Source organism: Sturnira hondurensis, unplaced genomic scaffold (genome assembly GCF_014824575.4).
Source record: "Sturnira hondurensis isolate 20B ecotype Veracruz unplaced genomic scaffold, ASM1482457v3 Scaffold0005791, whole genome shotgun sequence".
Taxonomy (NCBI): domain Eukaryota; kingdom Metazoa; phylum Chordata; class Mammalia; order Chiroptera; family Phyllostomidae; genus Sturnira; species Sturnira hondurensis.
This window is the reverse complement of record NW_028078422.1, coordinates 267197-291981: the sequence shown is the minus strand read 5'-3', so window position 1 is coordinate 291981 and position 24785 is coordinate 267197. Positions and strand designations below refer to the sequence as shown.

At 51.6% G+C, this 24785-nt stretch overlaps 1 protein-coding gene and 1 long non-coding RNA gene across 5 annotated transcripts in view; one reads left to right on the top strand and one right to left on the bottom strand.

Annotated features, from left to right (window-relative positions):
• Nucleotides 1–24785, bottom strand: part of AKT2 (AKT serine/threonine kinase 2) — a 51001-nt gene that overhangs the window by 6313 nt on the left and 19903 nt on the right. For all 4 annotated transcript variants that reach the window (XM_037047465.1, XM_037047467.1, XM_037047468.1 and 1 more), the window contains exons 3-7: nucleotides 17146–17274; nucleotides 15395–15506; nucleotides 2597–2750; nucleotides 2041–2172; nucleotides 374–439 (exon numbers count right to left, since the gene is read on the bottom strand). In XM_037047465.1, the coding sequence (XP_036903360.1) occupies nucleotides 374–439; nucleotides 2041–2172; nucleotides 2597–2750; nucleotides 15395–15506; nucleotides 17146–17274 (593 nt within the window). The remainder of the gene's footprint in view (nucleotides 1–373; nucleotides 440–2040; nucleotides 2173–2596; nucleotides 2751–15394; nucleotides 15507–17145; nucleotides 17275–24785) is intronic.
• On the top strand, nucleotides 984–5835 carry LOC118988091 (uncharacterized). Its single transcript, XR_005066714.1, has 3 exons — nucleotides 984–1326; nucleotides 2562–2568; nucleotides 5825–5835. It is a non-coding gene; the product is annotated as an uncharacterized LOC118988091 (long non-coding RNA).

Below are 24785 nucleotides of genomic sequence, written 5' to 3'. Positions count from 1 at the left end.
CTGCTCAGTCTGCACTGACAGGCAGCACAGTGACACATCTGCTTCTAGGGCTGCACTGGTAAGATAAAAACAGAAACTAATATTCCCACTTTGTCCAGCTGCGTTAAATGCCTCAAACTCGTAACGGCAGCCATGCTCTCCTGGGCCATACTGTAATGTTGTTTCATTGGTCAGCAGAGGGGCTGACATGAAGCCACCGTCAATGAGGAAGTTCAGGCCACCTGGGGAGCCCAGCAACACCTGGCCCCAGCCATCTGGCCAACACTAAGTCCCTGCTTCACAGTAGCAGGCTGGGCTCACTCCCTGAGGTCTGGCCAAAGTGGCTGGCCTAAAGGAGCCCCCATGGCGCAGAGGCTGAGGGGATGCCACTCACAGTGAGGAACGGGTGCCTGGTGTTCTGGAGGACCCGGCTCTCGGTGACTGTGTGGGCGACTTCATCCTGCAAACAGAGGCCAGGGGAGGGGCTTGTGGGTGACAGCACACCTGCCCTGCACCTAAGGATGGGACAACTGGTGAAAGGCAGCTCCGTTCCTAGCAGATGTGCAGAGAGAGAACGGCAGGAATGGCACCTGACCGCCCACAAACCCCACTGAAACGAGGACCCAGGCAAGGATGTTCAGTGGCTTGCTCTCAAAACCACAAGGTGAAAAGGTGATGGGGATCTATGACGACGAGATCAGGCTGTCACCTCCCAAAGCCACAGGCCAACTTGAACATCCCTGAGAGGGATACTAGCAGACATCGTGAAGCCCTGAGGTGATGCCGCAGGTCGTGGGAACCACCACCCATAAATGTTCTTGCTGGAAGAAGCAACTGAACCTAGAACCAGATTCCAAAATGTGGAGCAGCAGTTCAGTGTTTGGTCCCCACATGGATGGCGCCAGCGTTGCCTGGAAACCCAGAGAAAAGCAGATGCTCGGGCCCTTCCCTGGGCCCACCTGCTGACGCCAGCGCAGGCTGGACTTCGGGGCCTGAGCGCACTTCGGGCACCAGAGAGGTGCTGAGAACCCGGAACCACCTGCAGGCCTGGACTCGGGCCCTCCCCCGGGGGGGCCCATCCCCTGAGGGTGCTCGGTGATAAGGTCTGAAGACATTTCTGACTGTCACAACTCAGAGGAGAAGGTGGGGAAGGCGGGACAGGCAGCACGCCCTACCAGGGCGCAGCACCCCCCACAGCAGAGAGCCATCTGGCCCGCGTGTCAACAGTGCTGAGGCCCAGAAACCCTGCCTCGGACCAATGACACTGGGACTGTTCACTCTGCTGAGAATAATCACAATATCACAATCACCGTCTTTAAAATCTTCACTTACTAAAGTACTGTCCCAGTGTGTATGGGTACACTGTATGCTGTCTAAAATATGCCTGCCAGTGCTCCAGAAGGGCAGGGCAGAGCTGACGAAACAAAACCAACCGAATGCTGGTAATCGCTGATTCTGGATGATGGCTACACGGGTATCCCTTATATTTATTTTTCTTTAAAATTTTTTGTGTATGTTAGAAATTTTCTATTTTAAAAGCTTTAAATTAAAAAAAAAAGGAACAGGACCCCATTTCTGGCCCGTCATCCTACTGAGACACCCTGAGCTGAGCCCCCACCCCCGGGTGCGCTCCAGGCACCCACAGGGGCGCTGGGGATGCGCGGGACTGAGCACAGGGCTATGGGNTGATGGCTACACGGGTATCCCTTATATTTATTTTTCTTTAAAATTTTTTGTGTATGTTAGAAATTTTCTATTTTAAAAGCTTTAAATTAAAAAAAAAAGGAACAGGACCCCATTTCTGGCCCGTCATCCTACTGAGACACCCTGAGCTGAGCCCCCACCCCCGGGTGCGCTCCAGGCCCCGTCAGACTCTCTCAGCTCCCTCCCCAGGCACCCACAGGGGTGCTGGGGATGCGCGGGACTGAGCACAGGGCTATGGGTTCAGTGGGGAAACAAGATGGTGACGGTGGAAGGCGCGCCTATGTGTCCTGGCCCCACACAGGTCCAGCCCCCCCACCCCACCCCCGGCCAGCCAAGCGCAGCCCGGGGAGCACCCACCTTGGCAATGATCACCTCCTTCCGCAGGATCTTCATGGCGTAGTAGCGGCCGGTGGCCTTCTCCCGCACCAGGATGACTTTGCCAAAGGTGCCCTTGCCGAGGAGCTTGAGATAGTCGAAGTCATTCATGGTCTGCCAGGGTGGGGGGAGCAGGGCCATCAGCGCAGCTTGGCGCATGGCCACTGGGAGAACATTTTCACAAAGAAAAAGGAAAATCAAAGGACACTGTTGCCAAAGTGCTCCGGTAGGAGCAGGGAGAGAGGCTCTGGGCAGCAACCACTGTGTCTGCAGTGGCCTTCAGACCAAGGCTCTCCCGGACACAAGGCCCCGGGAGGGCTCCAACATGGGGGTGGACGGAGGCTGCCGACTCCACAGGAGGAGCGGGCAAAGAGGCCCCGGGACGTCCGCACTGAGCTCTCCCATGCTACGGGCAGGCAGGCAGGGTTGGGCGCTGCACACTCTCCATGCAAAACAAGGGCAGCAGAGCCAACGTTGCGGGGGGGGGGGGGGGGTGCTCACAGACCAGCAGTGCTGCCCGCACTCCCAGGGTACTCACCACCTTGGCCCGAGCCTTGCTAACCGACACTTCCATCTCCTCGGCTGCTGAAGAGTCACTAGGGGGACCGCACTTGTAGTCCATGGGGTCCTCGCCGAGGCCCCGCTGCTTGAGACTGTTGGCTACCATCTGGATGGCCTGCATCCACTCCTCCCTGTGTGGGGACAGGTCAGGGGAGCCATGAGACCTGGGCGGGAAGGGCTGAGCCCCACCCCCTCCAAAAACCCTTGGCACTTAGGTAGATATCTGCGCTGGGGAGAGCTGACAGGACTAAACTGAAATTTTACAGGCCCCCGGGTGGGAGGGGGCAAGAGTGGAACAAGGACAGAGACCATCTATGGCCCAGGAGGGGCCACTTGAAGTCAGGCAGCGATGACATGATCAAAGCAGAGACCACCTTTCTTCTCAGCTCCTTGAAAATCAGCTGCCACCCTGAGCCTTGAATGAGGGAGACACAGGGCTCCTCTGAATTCTTCCAGAACAAACAACATGCTCAAGTGTACGAGTGACCAACATTTTGTTAAAGAAAACCCAGAGTAAAAGGAAGCATTCATTAGCCAAAGTAGCTGAAGATCTTAAAAGGCAAGAGCCGCAGACATGACTGCCTGGAGGGGGCTGTCTGCTGGGAGGAGGCTCAGGGACTGGGTCCCGAGTGGGGAAGGGGTCCCCAGTGGGGAAGGGTGTGGAGGAGAAGGTGGCAGGCAGGGAAGCAGGTCCCAGGAAAAGAAGTCTGGTTTAAGAACTACAAACTAGTCTGTCACTTGTGCCTTAAAATTCACCGGGGAAGCATTTGCTTCTGTTACTTTGCAAACTGTTCTGTCTGGATCGAGAGAAAAATAAGTAAAAGCCACCAGAGACCAAGAAGAAAAAAACATGAGGCTGGATGCTTCAAACTGCCCATACCTCCACTTTTGGCCCACCCCGCAATGTTTTAGGTGGTCCAACACAGTATCTGTGAACCCCCTATGGATTTTATGTCTATAAAACAGCCACATGAACAGTGGAAAAAAGAAAACATTTGCTAGGAATAAGAAAATTCAGAGAGTGTAAGCAGGCAACCTCCAGAATCACCATGATTTAAACAAGCCCCGATGAGCACAGAGTCTTCCGGAATCCCCCTCCAGGCCCAGGCAGCAGGTGCGAACTGTCTGCACCCCTGAGGCCCCTGCCCAAGGTCATAAGGAGCAGTGGACAGGCCGAGGTTCCGAGGCAGAGCCCGGGCCGGCCTTCTGTGCCGCATGCCTCAAGCCTCTATTTCCACACACAGCGCACAGCACTACCGCCGACCCCGAACCAGCGCAGGTGTGGAGTGCCAACCCCCTGCATAGGTGAAACCCATGTATTTAACTTTCGACTCCCCCAAAACTTAACCACTAACAACCTATTATTGACCAGAGGCCTTACTGATAACATAGTCAATTAAATCCTATTCTGGTTGCTATATGTATTATATACTATATTCTTACCACAAAGTAAACCAGAAAAAAGGAAATGTTATGAAGAAAATCATAAAGAAGATAAGGTACATTTACAGTATTGATTGGAAAAAATTCCATGTATATGTGGATCCATGCAGCTCTGACCTACGTTGCTCAAGGGTCCAGCACACTTCCAAATCCCACCCGCCCCACAACCCATGTCCTAATTTAAGTGGGCACTGTTTTTTCCCTAATATTATGTAAAACACTGGCGTGTCTTCAGGTGACAGCACCCTGGATGCGATGAAACAGGGCAGCAGTCACGCGCTCATGGGGCGCTGCAAGGTCGAGAGGGTGCACACTGCAGCTGAGAGAAAGAATGAGGCAGACCAGTTTGCAGACTGGAATGACCCGAGACAGCCTACATGGAACAGGACGGGCAGAACAGAGCTCGCTATCACACTATTAGTTAGAAACAAAAGAAACTGACACACACACACACTCGCAGAAGCACAAACAACTCTGAAAATGATGGTCTTGACCCAGGGCCCTGGTGGACTCCAGGCAGAGGACTGGAACCCAGGGGCAAAGAGCAGTCTGCCACTACTGTCCTCTAACACACACGCGAGCATGTGTGCACACGCAGCACTCACCCCTCCACCTGCACCACAGGTGGGAGAGCACCCAGGCCTGTGCACACCTGGACAAAGCACACTGAGGCCCCGGCACACCTCCGCAGAGTGGCACTGGCTTCTCTTCTCTGACCCAACGCCTCAGGCAGGCATTTCTCAACTAGTTCTACCCTGTGCCCTCTTTGGAACCATTTACAACATAAATCCCTGTGCCTACAGTCATATGCCTGTATTTCTAAAAATGGGGGTGGGGACACATCTGATTTACTCTGTCAAATTATAACTGTCCTCTTAGAAATTTAAAAATGCTGACGGTGGGTATAAAACCACGGATTAAAAGGCATCACCATGTACTAAGAGAGACACTGACATATTACAAAGGAAATCATGCATGTATCTCACAGACTGTCACACAAGAAACAGCAAGCTGCGGACTAAGATGCCCGGCGTGCTCTCGTCGTCACGCACGAGGGGGACACGGGCAGCCTTCAGCGGCACCTCGGATAAGTGGGCACTGGTGCGCCCACACCGCAGGGTGTCTGGAGCAGCCTCCCGGACGCAGTTTCTGACCAGGAGCACGGGCTCTGGGACCACACCGGCTGGAGCTCAAATGGCACCTCTGCCACACAGGCAAGCTCACCCCTCTCAGTCTGCCACCCTCCGTGGTGGGCTGGGGACACTGAGACACTGATAAGCGGAAATGTGCAAAGCACTGTATCCATAGAAAGTGCTCAACTCGAGCAAGATGTTAACAACATTGGATAGGGCCTTGGCTTACCCCACCCACCTTGACTCGGGCGCCCAGTCGCACAGGGACCTGCAGAACTCGGCAGGAGGCTGGACAGGGTAACTGGGGCTCTCCCAAGGCCAGACAAGCTCCCAACTCTGCTCCAACTGGACTGAGGCTGGGTGCTTGCAGCACTCGAAATTCAGGGAAAAGCAAGGGCCTTGGTCCAGGGTGTACTCCTTCAGGGTTTGCAACATGGTGTTTGGGGCAGAGGGGAGCTCCCACCCCGAGCTGGGGAAGATGTGCTTTCCACACCTCAAAGCGGAGCCCCCAGGGGAACCAATCTCCTTCCCCCAAGGAGACACAACAGAACAGTAACAGCTCCACAAACACCACCTTATTCTGTCTACTTAAGAGCACTTAAGGAGGAGGGCCGGGCGTGTCCCTTCAGTGGAAACTGAAGGGCAGCCACCTGCGCAGGCCACACAGCCAGGCCACAGTGGAGCCACCTGGCTCCTAGCACCTGCCACCAGTCCCTAATGAAACCTACCGCTTCCTTCCCAGATGAGGCCCAGAGGGACGAGGCAGGGTGCGCTCCCGAGGGCTCGGGGAGAAGGGAACACCGTGCCACAGGCACAGGGGCTGAGCGGAGGGAAACTGCCCCCCAAGAGTGGACCCCGCCACTGAACAGAAGCACAAGCCTGTCACTGGCAGGGGCGCTCTGTTTCTCTAACCCATGGTCTTACACCCAACATTTTAAAATTCCTAAGAGGACAGTTTACCTCACGTCAAGTGCCCAGACACTTTAGGTGAGGTAACCCATGAGGCCTCCTGACAACCCTGTGCAGTAGGCAGTTATTCACCTCCTCTGACAAAGGAGGAGACCGAGACAGAGAGGCTGACATGTGCCCAGTTACATGGCCCAAAGCAGAGGCCCAGGGACCCAAGTGCCCCCGCCACCCCCAAAGCACTTCTCCCCCCAGAGGACCTTCCGGGAGCCTTCTTATCCTTCCCCTGGGCTCCGAGGCCAGGAAGGCACATTTGAGGGAGGCGCACTCCCTCATCCAGCTGCAGGCTGAGGATGGCACAGGCCTGGGAGCCGGCAGCTGGGGCCCAGAGCTCAGCTCTGGTCTGCAAGCCGGCTGGGAGGGGCCCCGAGTTGCCTTGCTTCTCCAGCCTCTCCCTGCCTCCCACACACATGGGGCATCGTCCAGGGGCTGCACGCACAGCCCCCGGAGCTGGATAGCCTGGCATGAATCTTAGCTCTGTCTCTCCTGGAGGTACCACTGGACAGGTGATTTAACTTTCCTGTGTCTCAGTTGGCTGCCACACGGAGCAGGGACCAGAGGGCAGTGTAAGGGTGAAATACGACACCAGACATTAGCGCTTAGGGCAGTGCCTGGTACTGAGTGAGCACATCAAGGGGCGGCTGTGAGAATTCGCCCCAGCAGCCAGCCAGCAGTACTTCCTCAACACCGTCTGCTCACCCGGCCTGGCTCTGGGTGCTCAGAGGCTGCGGGAGGAAACCAGCCCCATGGAGCTCCGAGCCTAACGGAGAAGGTAAGTGTGTGAAGTTTCCAAGGCAGGAACTGGAGCGGAAGCCCCTTCCCAGAGGGTGGGTGGTCTGGAAAGGTCTCTTCAAGGAGGTGTCACGTAAGCCAGGACTTGACAGATGTCCCTGGAACACAGACTATGCCCAGCACCCAGAATAGGCACTTGGCACATGGCTGTGAAGTGGAACGGAGGGAGGGGGCAGCCATGCAAAGTGCTGGGAGGGAAAACCCCAGTGGACGAAGAGCGTGGCAAAGGCCCTGAGCAGGAGGGAGCCTGGTGTCCTCAGAAGGCCCAGCAGGTGCCCTGGAGCTGAATCCGAGAGAGGGGAATGGAGGGGTGAGGATAGGAGGGAGGACAGGCCCAGACCACAGGGGACTGCATGTCCCACCGTGCGAGGGATTTACATCTTACCATGGGAAGTCACTGACAGGTTTATGCAGGGGTGAGGGGATCGAGTTCTGTTTTAAGTCCGCAGCTGCTGTGTGGGGCACAGACTAGGGGCAGTGAGAGGGAGCATGAGGAGACCACGGCAGCTCTCTGGGCAGGCGGTGCTGGTGGCAAGGAGATGGAGGAGAGAAAAGGTGCCAACATGCAGGATTCCGTGGGGCACCTGCCTGGGCAGTGCCTCCACACTGCCTTCCCCCTTTGTCCTGTGTGACAGCCAGGGAACTGAGCCCCACTGAGAAAGTGGCAAGGCGCCGGCCTGACTCCAGATCCTGGGCCGCAGCCCCAAGGCGCCCTGCTAACCAAGACTAAACACACAGGAGAAGGAAGCCCAGGACACCCGAGACAGCAGGGCTGCCCTCCACACAGCTTCAGGGGGAACAGTGGCCGCTGGTCTGAGAGCAGACAAGGGACTTCTCTCCCTAACCAGGGCCGTCCTAGACGGGTGCAGGCGGCCAGAGTGCATCTGCGCTCCCACTCTGCGCGCAGATGCCCTAAGATGGCTAAGCTGGTTGGTGCAGAGCCAGCCACGCCTGGTGGGGAGAACTCAGATCCCCCAGATCTTTCTTTTCTTCTGTAACTCCCTGTGCCTCCACCTCACTATCCTCATCCCTGCTTTACAGGTGGGGCGCCACCTCCCAGAAATACCGTGAGGGTAAAATGAGTTAGTACACATAAAGATCTTAGAACAGGGTCTGGCCAACAGAGTTAGTTTTCGTTATTCTCTTGTTCATTCAACAAATGCTAACTGAACATCCACTTATGTTCCCAGCACACACAAACAGAAAATGTGGCCCAGGCCGGGTAGCTCAGTTGGTCAGAATGTTGTCCTGAGAAGCCAAGGTTGTGGGTTTGATCCTGGTCAGAGCACATGCAAGAATCTAAGTAGAACAAGTTGATATCTGTCTGTCTGTCTCTCAAATCAATAAAAATTAAAAGAAGAAAGAAATATCACAGCTGGTAGACAGGTACTATGAAGAAAAATAGAGCAGGGTAAGGGTAAGGGAAATACGGGGGGAGGACAGAACACTCCGAGAAGGTGACATGTGAGCAGAGACCCGATGAAGTTAAGGAAAGAAAGAACAGTAACATCTGGGAGAAAAAGATGCTAAGCCAAGGGAACAGCAAGTGCAAAGGTCCTGGGGCCGAAAGTGTGTCTGGCATGTTTAGGAACAGCAGGGCTAAAGAGAGGGAACCAGCGGCAGAAAGTGATTCTGAAGAGGGGACCAGACCACGTGGGACTCTGCAGATCATGGTGCTGACTTTGGAACACGGCACTTACTCCAAGTGGGACTAAAAGCCCCCAGAGTTCTAGGCAGAGAAATTACATTATAAGATTTACATGAAAAAGATCACACTAGGGGGCTTCTGGTCAAGACAGAGGCACAGAGGATACACCTTGCCTCCTTGCGCAACCATAAGAAGGACAACAACAAACCTCGAAACAACAAACACCCAAAACTGCCAGAACACTGAGCTGTACGAAGTCCGACAACCAAGGACTATAGAAGACACGTTCACCCAGACGGGAAAGAGGGTGGAGAGGACACGGTGCGGCAGCGGGGGAGGCGGTGGGGGCAGGTTGCTGCGGCCCACAGGACAGGCACTCTCACACCAGGGATGCCTGGGAGCAAGCCTAACTCCTGGCTGGAAAGACCAGTGCGGGCTGGGGAGGCAGAAGCAACTGCCAGCCTCTCAGGAAAGTCCATTTAAAGGGTCTGCAGGGCCCCAGAACGAATACAAACCCACCCACTCTGGGAATCACCACCAGGGCAACAGCAGAGGGTGCCATCACATAGGTGGCTGGAAGTGGGGTGAGTGCTGAATAAAGCTCCAGCAGTCACACAGCACACTGCCCCCTCCCTGAGAGCCCCTCCCCACCACACAAAGCCACAAAGCGGTGAGGCAGGCTGCCCCTGCCCTGGCCATTGGAGGCTCCACCCTATACAACATTATAACAGGTACCAAGACAGGGAGTCAAAGCAGCTCTACCTAATACACAGAAGCAAGCACAGGGAGGCTGCCAAATTGAGAAGACAAAGAAATATGGCTCAAATGAAAGAACAAAACCCCAGTAAAAGAACTAAGAGAAACAAAGGTAGCCAACCTATCAGATGAAGACCTTATGACAACTGGTGATAAGGATACTCGGAGAACTCACTGAGCTCCACAAAAGCCTAAGGGAAGAAATGAAGGCTACACTAAGTGACATAAAGAAAAACTCACAGGGAACCAACAGTGAAGGGAAGGAAGCCAGGGTTCAAATCAATGAATTGGAACATAAGGAAGAAATACACATTCAACCAGGACAGAACGAAAAAAACAAGAATTCAAAAAAAGGAGAGAAGACGACGACTCTGGGCATTTCCAAACACACCAATAACCAAATCATAGGGATGACAGAAGAAGAGAAAGAGCAAGAAATTGAAACTTTATTTGAAAAAACAATGAAAGAGCCCCAGCTGGTGTAGCTCAGTGGATTGAGCGTGGGCCTGCGAACCACACGATCGCAGTTCGATTCCCAGTCAGGGCACATGCCTGGGTTGCAGGCCAGTTCCCAGCAGGGCACTCACGAGAGGCAACCACACATTGATATTTCTCTCCTTCTCTCCTTCCCTTCCCCTCTAAAAATAAATAAATAAAATCTCTAAAAAAATAAAAATAAAAAAAATGACAACAAACTCACAACTATCAACTGAATCTAAAAAACAAAAGCAAACAACCAGAACAAGAAAAGAACCATAGGTATGAAGATCACATGGAGGGTTATCAGCCGGGAAATGGAGGGGAGAATGTGGGAAAAGGTATGGGGAATAAAAAGCATAAATGGTAGGTCCAAAATAGACAGGGGGGGCTTAAGAACAGTATAGGAAATGGAGAAGCCATAGAACTTACATACATGACCTGTGGACATAAACTAAGTGGGCGGGGAAGGGGGGGATGCTGGAGGGAAGATGGGTATCGGGCAGAGGGGGGCAACGGGGGAATAACTGGAACAACCATAACAGCATAATCAATAAAACATACTTAAAGAAAAACAATCACAATAATGCAATACACTAGTAAGCACACCTGCCAAGACCAGCAGTCTGCAGATTTTTGTAAATGTCCAAAGAGTAAAACGTTTTAGGTTTTGCTTGGCCACACGGCCTCTAATCACAACTACTCAACTCTGCCACCATAGGGAAAAAGCAGCCATGGGCATGGCCGAGGTCCAATAAAACTTTATTTACAAAACAGGAGGCTGGGCTGTAGCTTGCCAACCCTGCTCCAGACCCAATTCCTGGTTTCCAGGAAATACAGGCACAGAAGACCAGGGTAAACAGACCCACGAGGCAGTAATATGATATGTAGATAGTGTGGAACATTCTACAAGACAACTGGCCTGGCTAATAAAAAAAAAAATCAATGTCACAGGGTGAAAGCCAGGGGACAGGAGGCAGGGAGACAAAGGGCTGACACAGGCCAGACAGACAACATGCACCTTCGATAAACGCTGATCTGTAAAGCACCATTTTGAGAACTGGGGAAGTTCAAGAATGGCTATGGGGAGGCTGTCACCAAACTCAGTTTAAAAGAATCACCTCAAATGTGATGACGGTACCATGATTCTACAGGAAAAGGTCCTATTCTTAGGAGACGCCAGTGCCTGACTGGGGGACCAGTCCTCAGAAAGGGGCTCTTCCCCATGCTGACGGGCACGGCATCTGCTGCGGTGAAAACCAGAGGGGGTCTCTTGCCCAAGGAGCACTTTGGTGGCTCCACACAGGTCCTTTCCAGGCTTGCACACTGTGTGCCAGCTACTGCTGAGTCAAGGGCTTCCTGTTTGTACCTCCCTGAACCTTTCAGAAACCCTGTGACAAACCCCAACTAATCCACCGCCTGCCAAGCCCGGTGGGGATCTCCGTCTGGAGTCTAGGTCCTGGCTGGGCTCACCAGCTTCAAGGCTCTCCACCTCTCCCCTCCCAGGACCTCTGGCCTTGGGATTCTTTGGTGGCGCAAAAACACACTAGGACCCCTGGAACGCCGAGCTGTCTCACCTCCGCCTCTACACGCGCTGGCCCCTCTTTCCTATCTCTGTTGCCTACTCCTTCCGACCTGCACTTCAAAACTCAGCCCAGCACCCAGATCCTATGCACCTAACGGCCCTAACTGGCTTTAGTGACGGTGACACCTCAGCTGGCCAGAGATGGTAATTCTGTTCCCCTTGGTGGGGTGAGTATGTTTCTAACCTTGGGAAGGTATACAACAATCATACTATAGATTGTGGCAACACCTCTTGTGACATTGTTTTGTGTATGCTCTAGAAACGCACTGTACACGAGGGTAGCCACTAGCCACATGTAGTTATTTAAATTAATTAATTAAAAGAATCCGGACTTCCGCCAAGATGGAGGCATAGGTGGAAACACTGTGCCTTCTCCCACAACCAAGTCTGAATACAACAAAGGTCTGGAGAACAAAGACACAGCCAAAGAACACAAAATTGAATTATATGGAAGTCCGACAACAACGAACCGTTCAACCGGGACGGTAAGAGGGGCGGAGCCAGCAGCGGAGCAGGGTGGGGCAGGAAAGATCCCCCAACCTAGGTGCACAGGTAGACCGGCCCCAGTCAGGGTGTAGGGCAGACTGACCATGGTCACACATTCGCGCACAGTGAGACAGACCATGCAGGCCCCAGGGGGTGAACCCAGTGGTGGAGGGCTGATAGCGGTGGCACACTCGAGTGCAGTGGGATGAAACGCGTGGGCCCCGGTGACAGTGGCAGCTGTGGCACCTGTGGCGGCGGCGGCGGGAGGTGGCAGACGGGACGCCATTGCTCCTCTTTGACCCCGCCTCCACATACAGCGTCACAACCCAGTGACTGAGTTGCCCTGCTCTGGTGAACACCTAGGGCTCCGATCCTGCTACGTAACAGGCATGAACAGCCCAAAAGATAGCCCAAGAAGAACTCAAAGTCCCAGAGCCAATAACTCTAAGCGACCAAAAGATTGCCAGCCTCTCAGATGCACAGTTCAAGACACTGTTTATCAGGATGCTCACAGAACTGGTTGATTATAGTCACAAATTAGAGGAACATATGAAGGCTAAACTAATTGAAATGAAGGGAGATGCACAGGAAACCAATAGTAATGGAAAGGAAACTGGGACTCAAATCAATGGAATGGACCAGAAGGAAGAACAAAACATTCAACCAGAAAAGAATGAAGAAATGAGAATTCAAAAAAATGAGGAGAGGCTTAGGAACCTCCAGGACATCTTTAAATATTCCAACATCCAGATTATAGGGGTACCAGAAGGAGGAAAGATAACAGCCACGAGTGGAAAACTTATTTGAACAAATAATAAAGGAGAACTTCCCCAGTCTGGCAAAGGAAATAGACTTCCAGGAAATCCAGGAAGCTCACAGAGTCCCAAAGAAGTTGGACCCAAGAAGGAACACACCAAGGCACATCATCATTACATTAGCCAAGACTCAAATGAAGGAGAGAATCCTAGAAGCAGCAAGAGATAAGGGGACAGTCACCTACAAAGGAGTACCCATCAGACTGTCAGCGGATTTCTCAAAAGAGACCTTACAGGCAAGAAGGGGCTGGAATGAAGTGTTCCAAGTCATGGAATCCAAAGACCTACAGCCAAGATTGCTTTATCCAGCAAAGCTTTCTTTTAGAATGGAAGGGCAGATAAAGTGCTTCTCAGATAAGGTCAAATTCAAGGAGTTCATCATCACCAAGCCCTTATTATAGGAAATGCTAAAGTGACTTAACTTATATAAGAAAAAGAAGATGAAAAATATTAACAGTGAAAGGACAGCAAACTCACAGTTATTAACAACCACACCTAAAACAAAAGCAAACCAAGAGGACAGCTAGATCAGAAGTGGAACCATAGAAATGAGGAACACATGGAGGGTTAGCAACAGGGGAGTGGGAGGAGGAGAAGGGGGGAGAAGGTACAGAAAATAGCATAGAGAGTAGGTAGAAACTAGATAGGGGGGAGGGTAAGAATAGTAGGGGAAATATAGAATCTAAAGAACTTGAGACACGTGGTTATAAACTAAGGTGGGGAGAATGGTGGGGGAGGGAGTTTGCGGGTGGAGGGGAATGAAGGGGGGGGAATAGAACAACTGTAATGGTATAATCAATAAAAATATATTAAAAAAAGAAGTTAAAAAAAAAAAAAAGAATCCCACCCCACCCTGGCTGGTGTAGCTCAGTGGATTGTGCACGGGCCTGCGAACCACACAATCGCAGTTCGATTCCCAGTCAGGGCACATATCTGGGTTGCAGGCCAGTTTCCAGCAGGGGACACACAAGAAGCAACCTACATTGATATTTCTCTCCCTCTCTCCTTTCCTTACCTTCTAAAGATAAATAAATAATAATCTTTAAACAACAAAAAAAAGAATCCCACCCCCTAGTTACACTAACCACACTTCAAATGCTCACCAGGCGTTCTCTTGGGCACTGTAAGTACAGAACATTTCTATCATGGCCGAACATTTTCTTGGACAGCACTGTTTTGGGGTTCCCCAGGGGGGTCAGTTGAATTCTCAGCCAATAGAAAAGCTAAAAGACTACTTTTCTTTTTTTTTTTTAGATTTTATTTATTTATTTATCTTTAGAGGGGAAAGACAGAGGGAGAGAAACATCAATGTATGGTTGCCTTTCGAGCGTCCCCTGCTGGGAGTTGGCCTGCGGGGAACCAGCCTGCAACCTAGGCATGTGCCCTGACTGGGAATTGAACTGCGATCCTCTGGTTCGCAGGCCTGTGCTCAATCCACTGAGCTACACCAGCCAGGGCTAAAAGACTATTTTTCAAAGAAAAGGAACAAAGTGAGGAAAAATACTTGCCACTCATTATAAAGTGCTAAGCTTCCTAATATATAAAGAGTTTTCAGAACTAAATAAGAAAAAGACTACCCAACAGAAAAATAGGCAAGGACAGGAACAGACAACCAGAGAATTTCGCATGGCCCTTGAGCACCAGGGGAGCTCAAACCCCCCACAGCGGAAAGGCCAGTGAAAACCGCCCTGGCGTGCCACTGCCCACTGGGCAGACTGATAAAAACCCGAACGCCTGCAAACACGAAGCTGCGCGGACACGCTTCAGCACGGCCTGACAGACACACTTGTCAACATCACGAATACACACTCCCTGTGACCAAGCAGGCCTCCACTCGGTAACTCGCCTCACAGACGCATGTGCACACACGTCGACAAGACGGGTGCTGGTAGCGCACGCACTGCGGCACGGCTGGGAACGCGCCAACGCCGCCAACAGCCCCGTCACCGTCCCGAAAGAACCGCTCTACAAACCTGGGAACACACCCATGCAGTCGTGTAGCACAGAAATGCAGCAGCCGCAGCTCGCTACAGATGGAAGCAGAAAGATTCTCCATGACAAGTTAGGTAGAAAAGCAGGTTTAGGACAGCTTGTGTGCAGCACTACCCTTCGTGTGAGAAGTCGACCAGGGGAGTAGGGCGCGCAGGGCTCTATCTGAGCGAGCCTGTCCCCACCGGACGAAGCTCTTGGCGGCCACAGAAGAGCATTAACTTGGGGCTGGCGTGGGGCAGAAAGGGAGAGGGAAGCTTCCACTGGACACCTTCCTTATAATATGTTTAGTTTCTGAACCAGGTAAACCTGCATCGCCTCTCCTGATTATTACACTGATCTTTTTAACACCGGGTCTCTGGACGGCCTGCCTCAAAGTCAGCGGAGATGCTCATTAACACTGCAGCCTTCTGACCCTCCACATAACCACAGGCCCTGAAGTGGCCCCCAGCTCCATCTCGTTAACAAGCTCTGCCTGCGATCCCAATGCACCTTCCAGTCCTCGGGCCCCAGGCAATCTGCAGGCTGAGAACCCCGCTCCTCCCCGCGGGGGAGAACGCACACCAGAAGGGCCGGGACAGAACACTGCTACATGGGGGCCCCGGGTGACCTGTCCACCTGCGCCACTGCCCCTCACTAGGCCTGGCCACTCTCAAAGGGCAGACACACAGAGGCTCAGACTCGCCTCTCATCTGGAGAGTCTACGTGGAAGGTCCTCTCGATGACTGTGGTCCACTGCAGGCAGCGTATGACGAACGTGTTGGGCCGCGGCCTCTCGGTCTTCATCAGCTGGCATTCTGTAGGCAGAGGAAGAACAGGGACAAGAGGGTAAGGGGACAGCCCTGCTGGCCTGGAGACCTTGGTCCCCAAGCCACTTCCTGGGTGTTGGTTCCATGCCAGACGGCACTGGGGACACTTGAGTGGCATATTGTGGACAGCCCTGAACTTGCCCCATGGGGCTCAAGATCCGGTGCATGTGTGTGGATGGGGGAGAAACCACTAGACAATGATGGCTCAGGGGTCAGGACCGTGATAGGGGGAACCGGGGGCAGGAGCATCTCCACACTGAGCCCTGAAGGAAGAGAGAATATGGCCAGTGAGACAGAAGGGTGAATCGTGCACAGAGCCCAGAGGTGCCAAAGGGCCCAGTACCCCTAGGAAATGGCAAATTCTGCTCCAGGTATAAGGAGCGGGGAAGTGAGACAGGCTGGAGAGGTGGGCAGGGGCCATCTGCAGGGCTCAGGGGCACGGTGAAGACTGTGGATTTTGTCCTGAGGGCAAAAGGGAGCTATGGAAGGCGTAAATGAGAAGGAGCAGGGGCAGACTGAGCCAGATCCCTCTGGCTGCCGTGTAGAGGATGAGAGAATGGGCGCTGGAAGCCCAGGGAGAAGGCAGAGGCCACACCAGACTGAAGCCATTGGGATGGGAAGGCCGATAGGCCAGAAAGGAAGCAGAGAGAGGCATCTGGGATGAGGCTGAGGCTGAGGCCTGTAGCCTGAGGACTAGGGGGCAGCAGGGTACTCCCCGAAATGGAGACAGGGAGTAGGAGGTTGGGGGACAAAAGGAGAAACTAGACGGCCAGTTTGGGACATGGTGGGCATGAGGGACCTAGAGGACACCCAGAGAGAAATGTGGAGGAAGCTGCTCAAGACAGGCTGGCAGTTCAGGCAAGAAGCCAGGACTGAGAACAGCCATGTCACAGTCACAGAGAGAAAGCAACCAGGACAGGCTTTAAGCAGGACAGAGAGGGAACCAGGGCTGGGCTCCAGAGAAAGCAGGGAGAGATGAGACTGGGCAAGAGGCTGGAACAGGGAGCTAGGTAGGAGAGAATGGTGGTCTGGGCTAAGGAGTGGCAGTGGAGACGGAGGTGTCTTTGAAATGTTCTTAGGAGGTGAGACACTGAAGATCGGTGACCAATCAGGTCAGCACAGAAGGAAGGAAGCAGGGGCAGAGGGTTGGCAGCAAAACTGTAGTTCTGCAAGATCCAGGCAAGGGCTTGGGTCTGCCAAGCTTTCACTGGCCAGGGTCCAGCTGGAGGGCAACACCTCAGACGCCAAGGAGGAGATGGAGGATGTGAAGTTAGCTTTGCAGTCAGCTGAGCGGGAGGCCACTGCTGCCCCCAGTTTGGAGGGACAGAGAAGCAGGCTGTTGACAGTACAGAGGCACCTGACACCAGCCGGAACTCCAGGGCCTGGCCGGCAGCAGCAGGACCACGGAGGCAGCACTGCCTGGGGCCGGGCTCTGGGAAACGCCTGGCTTCTACCCCGCTCCCTGCTTTACCTCACCCAGCTGACAGGCAGGTGGAGCGGGGGAGGGGAGGGAACAGGGGAAACAGGCCCTGGCCAGGCCCAGAGCCCAAGAACAGCCATTGTGCCCCCACGGCCTGCCACTTGTTCTCCGAGTGCCCAGACTCGGGCCCACCCTCCCCAAACATACCTGCAACAGAGAAGTTGTTTAGCGGGGGCAAGGTCTGGTCAGGCGCCTCAGGACGCTCCTTATAGCCAATGAAGGAGCCGTCGCTCTTCAGCAGGAAGTAGCGAGGCCTCCAGGTCTTGATGTATTCTCCTGGACCAAGGGGAGGCAAGGGGGGGAGCGGTCAGGGCAGACAGCCCAGTGGAACCGCGCCTCACAAGGGGCACCTGGATGGACAGGAGAGTGCCACTTCGAGAGAAACCTGAGGCAGCCCCTGTTGACAAAGGCTGGAGCCAGGCTGGGCCCAGTGATTCAGAGGTCATGCGTGGCAGGAAGGCGCCTGCTGCAGTGTCCCAGGGCCCCAGCTGCCTCAGCGTGCGGCCAGCAGCAAGCCACCCTTGCCAGCACGTGGCCCAGTCCCAAGACAGAAGCCCAGGCTTCCAAACACACATGCCCTATGGCCCTGTAAGGCCAAATCCCCGCGGGCTGACATTCACCAGTACAGCCGTGCAGGTGGGTCAAGTGTCACAACACTGTGCCAGGCCGCGTATAAATGTTGCTGCGCCCTCCAAGTGCCCCTTGACCCCTCTATTTGTTCTAACCGTGAATACCCAAGCGCCCTGTGCACGCATGCACACACACACACATTTACAAGGACCCACTCCTCACAGGGCTGCTGAAGAAAATGAGACGGGCTACAAAATAGTGAAGGAAATTAAGAGGCACAAACTACCTGGTGCAAAACGAGTAAGTCACGGGGACGTGCAGTGTAGCACAGGACACGCAGCTGGTAGCACTGCAGAAAGTTCCTGAGGCGGCAGATGGTTAACTAGACTTATGGATCACTCCATAACGCATGTAAATATCAAATCACACGCACACCTGAAGCTAACAGGGTATTGTACGTCAATAAAATAAAATTTTTAAAAGAAATAAAATGTGCCCTGGCTGGTGTGGCTCAGTGGCTTGAGCGCAGGCCTGTGAAGCAAAAGGTCACCAGTTCGATTCCCAGTCAGGGCACATGCCCGGTTGAAAGCCGGTCCCCAGTGCAACCACTCACTTATGTTTCTGTCCCTCTCTTTCTCCTTCCTGTCCCCTCTCTCTAAAAATAAATAAAATATTTTTAAAAAAGAAATAAAATGCTATTTAAGTTCTCAAAAAATAGAGAGATGATAAAACAAAAACTTACACATAAATGTCCCTAGCAACATTATTCATACTAGTAAGAAGTAACAACAACCCCAAAGTCCATCAGCTAATGGACGGATAAACGAAACATCGTACATCCACACAATATAACGCTACTCAATGATAGACAGTACGGTACGGATTCACACTACAACATGAATGAACCGTAACCTACAGCAGGAGAAAGAACCACAGATTAGACGATCCCATTGCTGTGAAATGTCCAGACCAGACAAACCTGCGGCCATGGGCAGCAGGGCGTGACGCTGCCTCACAGGGGCACCTGGGTAGGAGGAGGGCGGACAAGAGAGCAGGCAGGAGGACGGCAGTGAAATGTGTTCAAACCTATGGTGCTGATGATGTAACACTCAACACTAAAACCCACTGAACTGCACACTTTAAATGGCTGAATTCTATTGTATGAAAATTACATCTCAAACTGTTAAAAAAATGTAAACCTCAACCACAAAGCACCGAGGTCATGGCCCAGCACACCCCAGGCACTCCTCCCTAAACGCTCTCCCCCACCAGCTCACTGCAGAGAGTGGGCCAAAGCCTTCACGTGCCTGGTGCAAGTGAGCCGGACGGCAGGTGGGCTCTGAGCTGTATTTGCTGTGTGGCCACTAGTGAAGTCCCCTCACTCCTCAGAGTCTTTGTTTCCTCTTATGGGGCTATCCACTCACTGATATTGATGATGACTAGACAACACTACAGTAGTACTCTGTGCCACACTGTCCTAAGTATCTTACAGATGTTAATCTACCAAATTCTTTCAAATGCAGATACTAAATGATTCCATGTATATTAAGTTCAACAACTAGCAAAATCCCAAATTCAACAACAGATTAAAAGATTATACACTATGACCCTGGCTGGTGTAGCTCAGTGGATTGAGCACGGGCCTGTGAACCACACAATCGCGGTTCGATTCCCAGTCAGGGCACATGCCTGGGTTGTAGGCCAGTTCCCAGCAGGAGACCCACGAGAGGCAACCATACATTGATATTTCTCTCCCTCTCTCCTTCCCTTACCCTCTAAAAATAAATAAATAAAATTTATTTTAAAAAAAGATTATACACTATGACCAAGTGGGTTTTATCCCAGGAATACAAGGGTGGTTCAATATGTGAAAATCATTCAACATAATACACGTTACTAGAACAAAGAAAAAAAGACAAACAATCATTCTGACTGAGGCAGAAATAGCATGCGACAAAACACAACATCCTTTCAAGATAAAAACACTCAGCAAACTAGGAATAGAAGGGAATTTCTTCCACATGATAAAGAATATCTATGAAAACCTAACATCATTCATTATCAGTGAAGGACTAAAAGCTTCCCCTAAGACCAGGAACAGGACAAAGACATCCAGTACCGTCCTTAAGAGCAGTGGTGAAAGTGGACATTTTGGTCAGAGAAAAAGATAAAGGCATCCAGTGTGAAAGAAAAAGTATAACGACCTTTATTTGCAGATAACATGATTCTATACATAGAAAGTCACAGAGAATCCACAAAACAATGACTAGAGTTAATATAACAAATTCGACAAAAGAACAGGCTACCCAGTTGCGTTTCTTTACACCACCAGTGAACAATCCAAAAAAGAAATTAAGAGAAGAATTCTGCTTATAATAGCATAAATAGGTGAAAATTTCATACAATAAAAACTACAAAACACTGCTGAAACAAATTAAAGACCTAAATAAGGCAAAGACAGCCTGCGTTCACAGACTGGATGGCTGGACATATTTAAGATGACAACACTGCCCAAAGTGATCTACAGATTGAACGCATCCCCTCCAAAATTCCAACAGCTTTTTTTTTTTTTTGCAGAAATGGAAAAACCAATCCTCAAATATACGTGGAATTCAAATTCACTCCGCAAGGGGTCCCGGACAACCAAAACAACACTGAAAAAGAAGAACGGAAGAGAAGGACTCCCACTTCCTGATTTTGCCACAAAGCTAAAGGAATCGAATCAGTGTGGTGTAAGGACTGACATACGGGGCAAGGGGACAGAACTGTCCAAACAAACAAACAAACACACCACAATCAACCGATTTTCAATGGAAGTGCCAAGACCATGGAATGGGGAGAGATTGGTCTCTTCAACAAATGGTGCGGGGACAACTGGATATCCACACGCAAAAAAAGAGAGAGTCAGACCCCACCTCACACCATATGCCGCATACAAAAAATTAACTCAAAAGGATCACTTACATAAAAGAGCTAAAACTATAAAACTCTTAGAGAATACACAGGGGTAAATCTTCTTGGATTTGTCAATGGATTCTTCGATATGACACAAAAAATATAAGCAACAAAATGAAGTAGACTTGTTTAAATTAAAAACATTTAGCCCTGGCCAGTGTGGCTCAGGTGGTTGGAGCACTGTCCCACAAACCAAAAGGTTGTTGGTTCAATTCCTAGTCAGGGCACATACCTAAGGTTGAAGGTTTGACCCCCAGGTGGGGGTTGCACAGGAGGCAACTGAGCAATGTTTCTCTCTCTCCCCCCCCACTGCCCCTCTCTCTAAAAGCAATGAAAATTTGTCCTTGAGTGCAGATAATAAATAAATAACTTTTGTGCAAAGAAAGGTATTAAAAAAATAGCCCTGACTGGCGTGGCTCAGTAGATTGAGCACCAGCCTGTGAACTGAAAGGTCCTGGATTCAATTCCCAGTCAGGGCACACGCCTGGCTTGCCGGCCAGGTCCCCAGTTTGGGGGCATGCAAGGGGCAACCCATCGATGTATCTCACAAAGGGGCGACAAGCACAGGAAAAGACGCTCACCATCACTAGTCATTAGGGAAATGCAAGTCAAAATCATGGAATACCACTTCACACCCACTAGGACGGCTGCAATTTAAAAAAAAAGAAAAAGAACATTGTCGGTGAAGATGTGGAGAAACTGAAACCTTTGTGTATTACTGGTGGAAATGTAAAATGGGGCAGCCCTACAGAAAAGTTTGGCACTTCCTCTAAAAGTTAAATATAGAATACACTATGGATTACAAATCTAGAACGTATGACCCAGCCTGACCGGCATGGCTCAGTGGGCTGATGTCATCCCACAAAGCAAAAGGTTGCTGGTTCGATTCCCAGTCAGGGCACATGCCTGGGCTGTGGGCCTGGTCCCTGGCTGGACATGTGCAGGAGGTGACCAGTCAATGTCTCTCTCCCTCTCTCTCTCTCTACCTTCTGCTCTCTCTAAATAAATGAAAAAAATCTTTAATAAAAACAACAATCTAACATGACCCAATTTATATAATCTATATAAAACACATATTATAAATACAGAATGTATGACCCAGCAACTCCACTCCTAGGGAAGTACCAAAAGAACTGAAAACAAGTACCAAACACCTGTACGTAAATGTTCATTGCAGCACGACTCACAACAGCCAAAAGGCAGAAATAAGCCAAACGCTCATCAACAGACAGAAGGATAAACAAAATGCGGTATATCCATACGATAGGATGTTATTTGGATTCAAAAAGGAACGAGGCACTGATCCACGCTATAACATGGATGAACCTCAAAAACATTATGCTGAGTGAAAGAAGCCAGACACAAAGGCACAGATCGTATGACCCATTTACAGGAACTGTCCAGAATAAGTAAACCCGTAAAGACAGGAAACAAACTGGTGGCTGCCAGGGGTAAAAGGCGCGGGCGACTGGGACTGACTGCTTAATGAGCACAGGGTTTTCTTCTAGGGTGATGAAAATGTTTTGGAACTAGACGGAGGTGGCGGTTACACAACACTGTGAATGCACTCAAGGCCACTGAATTGTACACTTTAACATGGTTAATTCTGTGTTATATAAATTTTACCTCAATTTCAAAAAGCAAAACAAAACCAGAAAAACTCTAGCTAAACAGGAAATTAGGAGAGTTACTGCTTGGGAGGAATGGGGGGCTTCTGGGGGCTACCTTGTTCTACTTCTTGATCCTCACACTAGTTTTCCTCACACTAGTTTCGGGGTGAGCTTGTAACCCAAGCACTTGCCTGTGGTGTTTTATGCACCAGTAACAAGCTAAGAAAACAAAAGAAACCTGGGAGGAAAGGAAAAACCGCCTCAGAACAATCTCATTTTACAAATGAGGAAACTGAGGCACAGAAAGGTTCCATTACTTGTCCAAGACTCACAGTTACTAACCAGGAGAGCTAGGAGGGAGCTTGGGTTTACTCCGTCCACACTCCCGACCACCACACTGTCTGCCTCTGAACTGGCAGTAGGACCAGGCCTGGCAGGGCCTGGCTGTGTCAGCAAGGGGACCAGCACACGGCACAAGGTGCCCCAACAGTGGTGCTCTCCCTCTGCCCGTTCCTTGCACAGACCCTGACGGGTGAGAGGCGGCACGTGGGCCTGGCCTTGGAAGCACTGGTTCAGAAGTCAGAGGATGCAGCACGGCCTCCCCTCTGCTGGGAAGTCAAGTCTTCCCGCCCAGCCTCAGTGTCCTGGTCTGTAAGATGCTGGCCTCACAAGGCGGCTATGAAAATACAACAAAAGGTCAGGCAGCTCGGCTGGTTGGAGCGTCGTCCCATACACTAAAAGGTTGCAGGTTCGACCCTCAGTCAGGGCACATGCCTAGGTTACAGGTTCCATCTCTGGTTGGGGAACATATAGGAGACAATTGCTCAACGTTTCTCTTTCATACTGACATTTTCTCTCTCTCTCTCTCTCTCCCCTCCCTCTCTCCCTCTCTCAAATCAATAAACATATCCTTGGGTGATGATTTTTTTTAAAAAGAAGAAAATGCACCAAAGTCGGGCTTGCCTACAGCAGAGCCCATGCCTAGCACAGAGCAAGCACAAAGAAACTGGGACTGCTATTATTGTAGCCACCAGGAGTGAGCGGGGTGGGATAGCGCAGGTGCCAAAACAGCTGCAGTCAGCAGGGGCCACCTTGCCTGGCCCCCCTCTGCCAGCTGTTGCTTAGAGCAACGGGCACTGGGGAGCCCAGGAGTGACACAATACGTGTGTGGATGGTGCAAACCCAGGCAGGTGCCATCTCAACATCTGGCCCCCCCGTAGCACAAATGAAGACACTGAAGGCCTGAGAGGGGCCGAGACCCGGGTACTGCCAACAGCAGCCCCGGACCAGAGACAAACCCCAACACCCACCCCAGTTCTCCAGCCACCTCCAGGACTCCCACACCCCAGCCCAAAGAGCCACAGGCCTTGGGCAACTCAAGAGCCCGGGACCCTGGCCTACCAACCACACTCACACCACCACCACACACCATCCCAACCAGTCGTTCAGCAATCAGTTACTGAGCACCTACCACATGCCAAGGCACTTTTCTAGGCACTGGGCCTCCTGGAGCAAACAGAGAGCGGACAGCAGAGGCCTGGCTTGTTAACCCATTCTACGAATGTGAAATCAAAGCTCGGAGAGGTGACAACCTGCTCATGGTCACACCAAGAGGAAGTGGCAGAGCCAGGATTAGAACCTTGACATCTGCCAAGGTTCAGAATGCTCAGTCGACAGCCCCAAACACAGGGCCCAATCTGTGGGGGGTAAAATGACGTGTCTTGAATGACACCCCTTTCTTTAAGGGCAACAAGGACAGGTCTCACTGCTCAGTCTGACGGGGGAAGCCTGGCCCTGGGGAACTGCCTCTGTCCCTCGTCACCGCTCTGTGCCTGTGGGCTGGGAGAGGACAGGGTGAGCAGGACCAGCCCCATCAGCAACCCTGCCCTCTTCAAACACGCCCATCACTCGCCTCTCCACACTCATAGGCTGGCTGTCCCCTTCGCCCTTGTGCTCCTCCCCCATTAGCCATGGGGCTCACTCCCTGGCCTCCTTCATGTCTTTATTCTTATGGCCCCCCTTGGCGAGGCCCTCCCTGACACCGTGTTTATGACGGCTCCCCCGCTAACCTCCCAGCCCTCCCTTCTCACATTGCTTGGTTTTCTCCACGGCACCTCCCACCACTGGTCATGCATGCCTATTCTGGTGCCACCCACCCTCCCCACTGAAAGTAAACACCAACATGAAGACGGGGGTTTGCCTGTTTGGTTCACTGCTATGTCCCCAATGCCTAGGTCAGTGCCTGAAATACAAAGGATGCTCAATAACTGTTGGCTGAGCCTGGGCCGGGTAGCTCAGTTAGTTAGTGCATCGTCTGAATATGCCAAGGTTACAGGTCTGACCCTTAGTCAGGGCACATACGAAAGCCAGCCAATGAATGCACTGAATATGCCAAGGTTACAGGTCTGACCCTTAGTCAGGGCACATACGAAAGCCAGCCAATGAATGCATAAATGGGTAAAACAACAAATCAATGTTTCTCTCTCTCTCTCCTCCTTCCTCTAAAAATCAATTGGAAAAAAAAAAGCCACTCTAAAATAAATGTTTGCTGAATGAATGAAAGTACACAGAGAGCAGCTACCAGCGGGCGTGACACCTCCCTCCCTCTAGAAGGTCCACAGAAGCCGGGACGGTCTGCCTTCTACCTCCTCG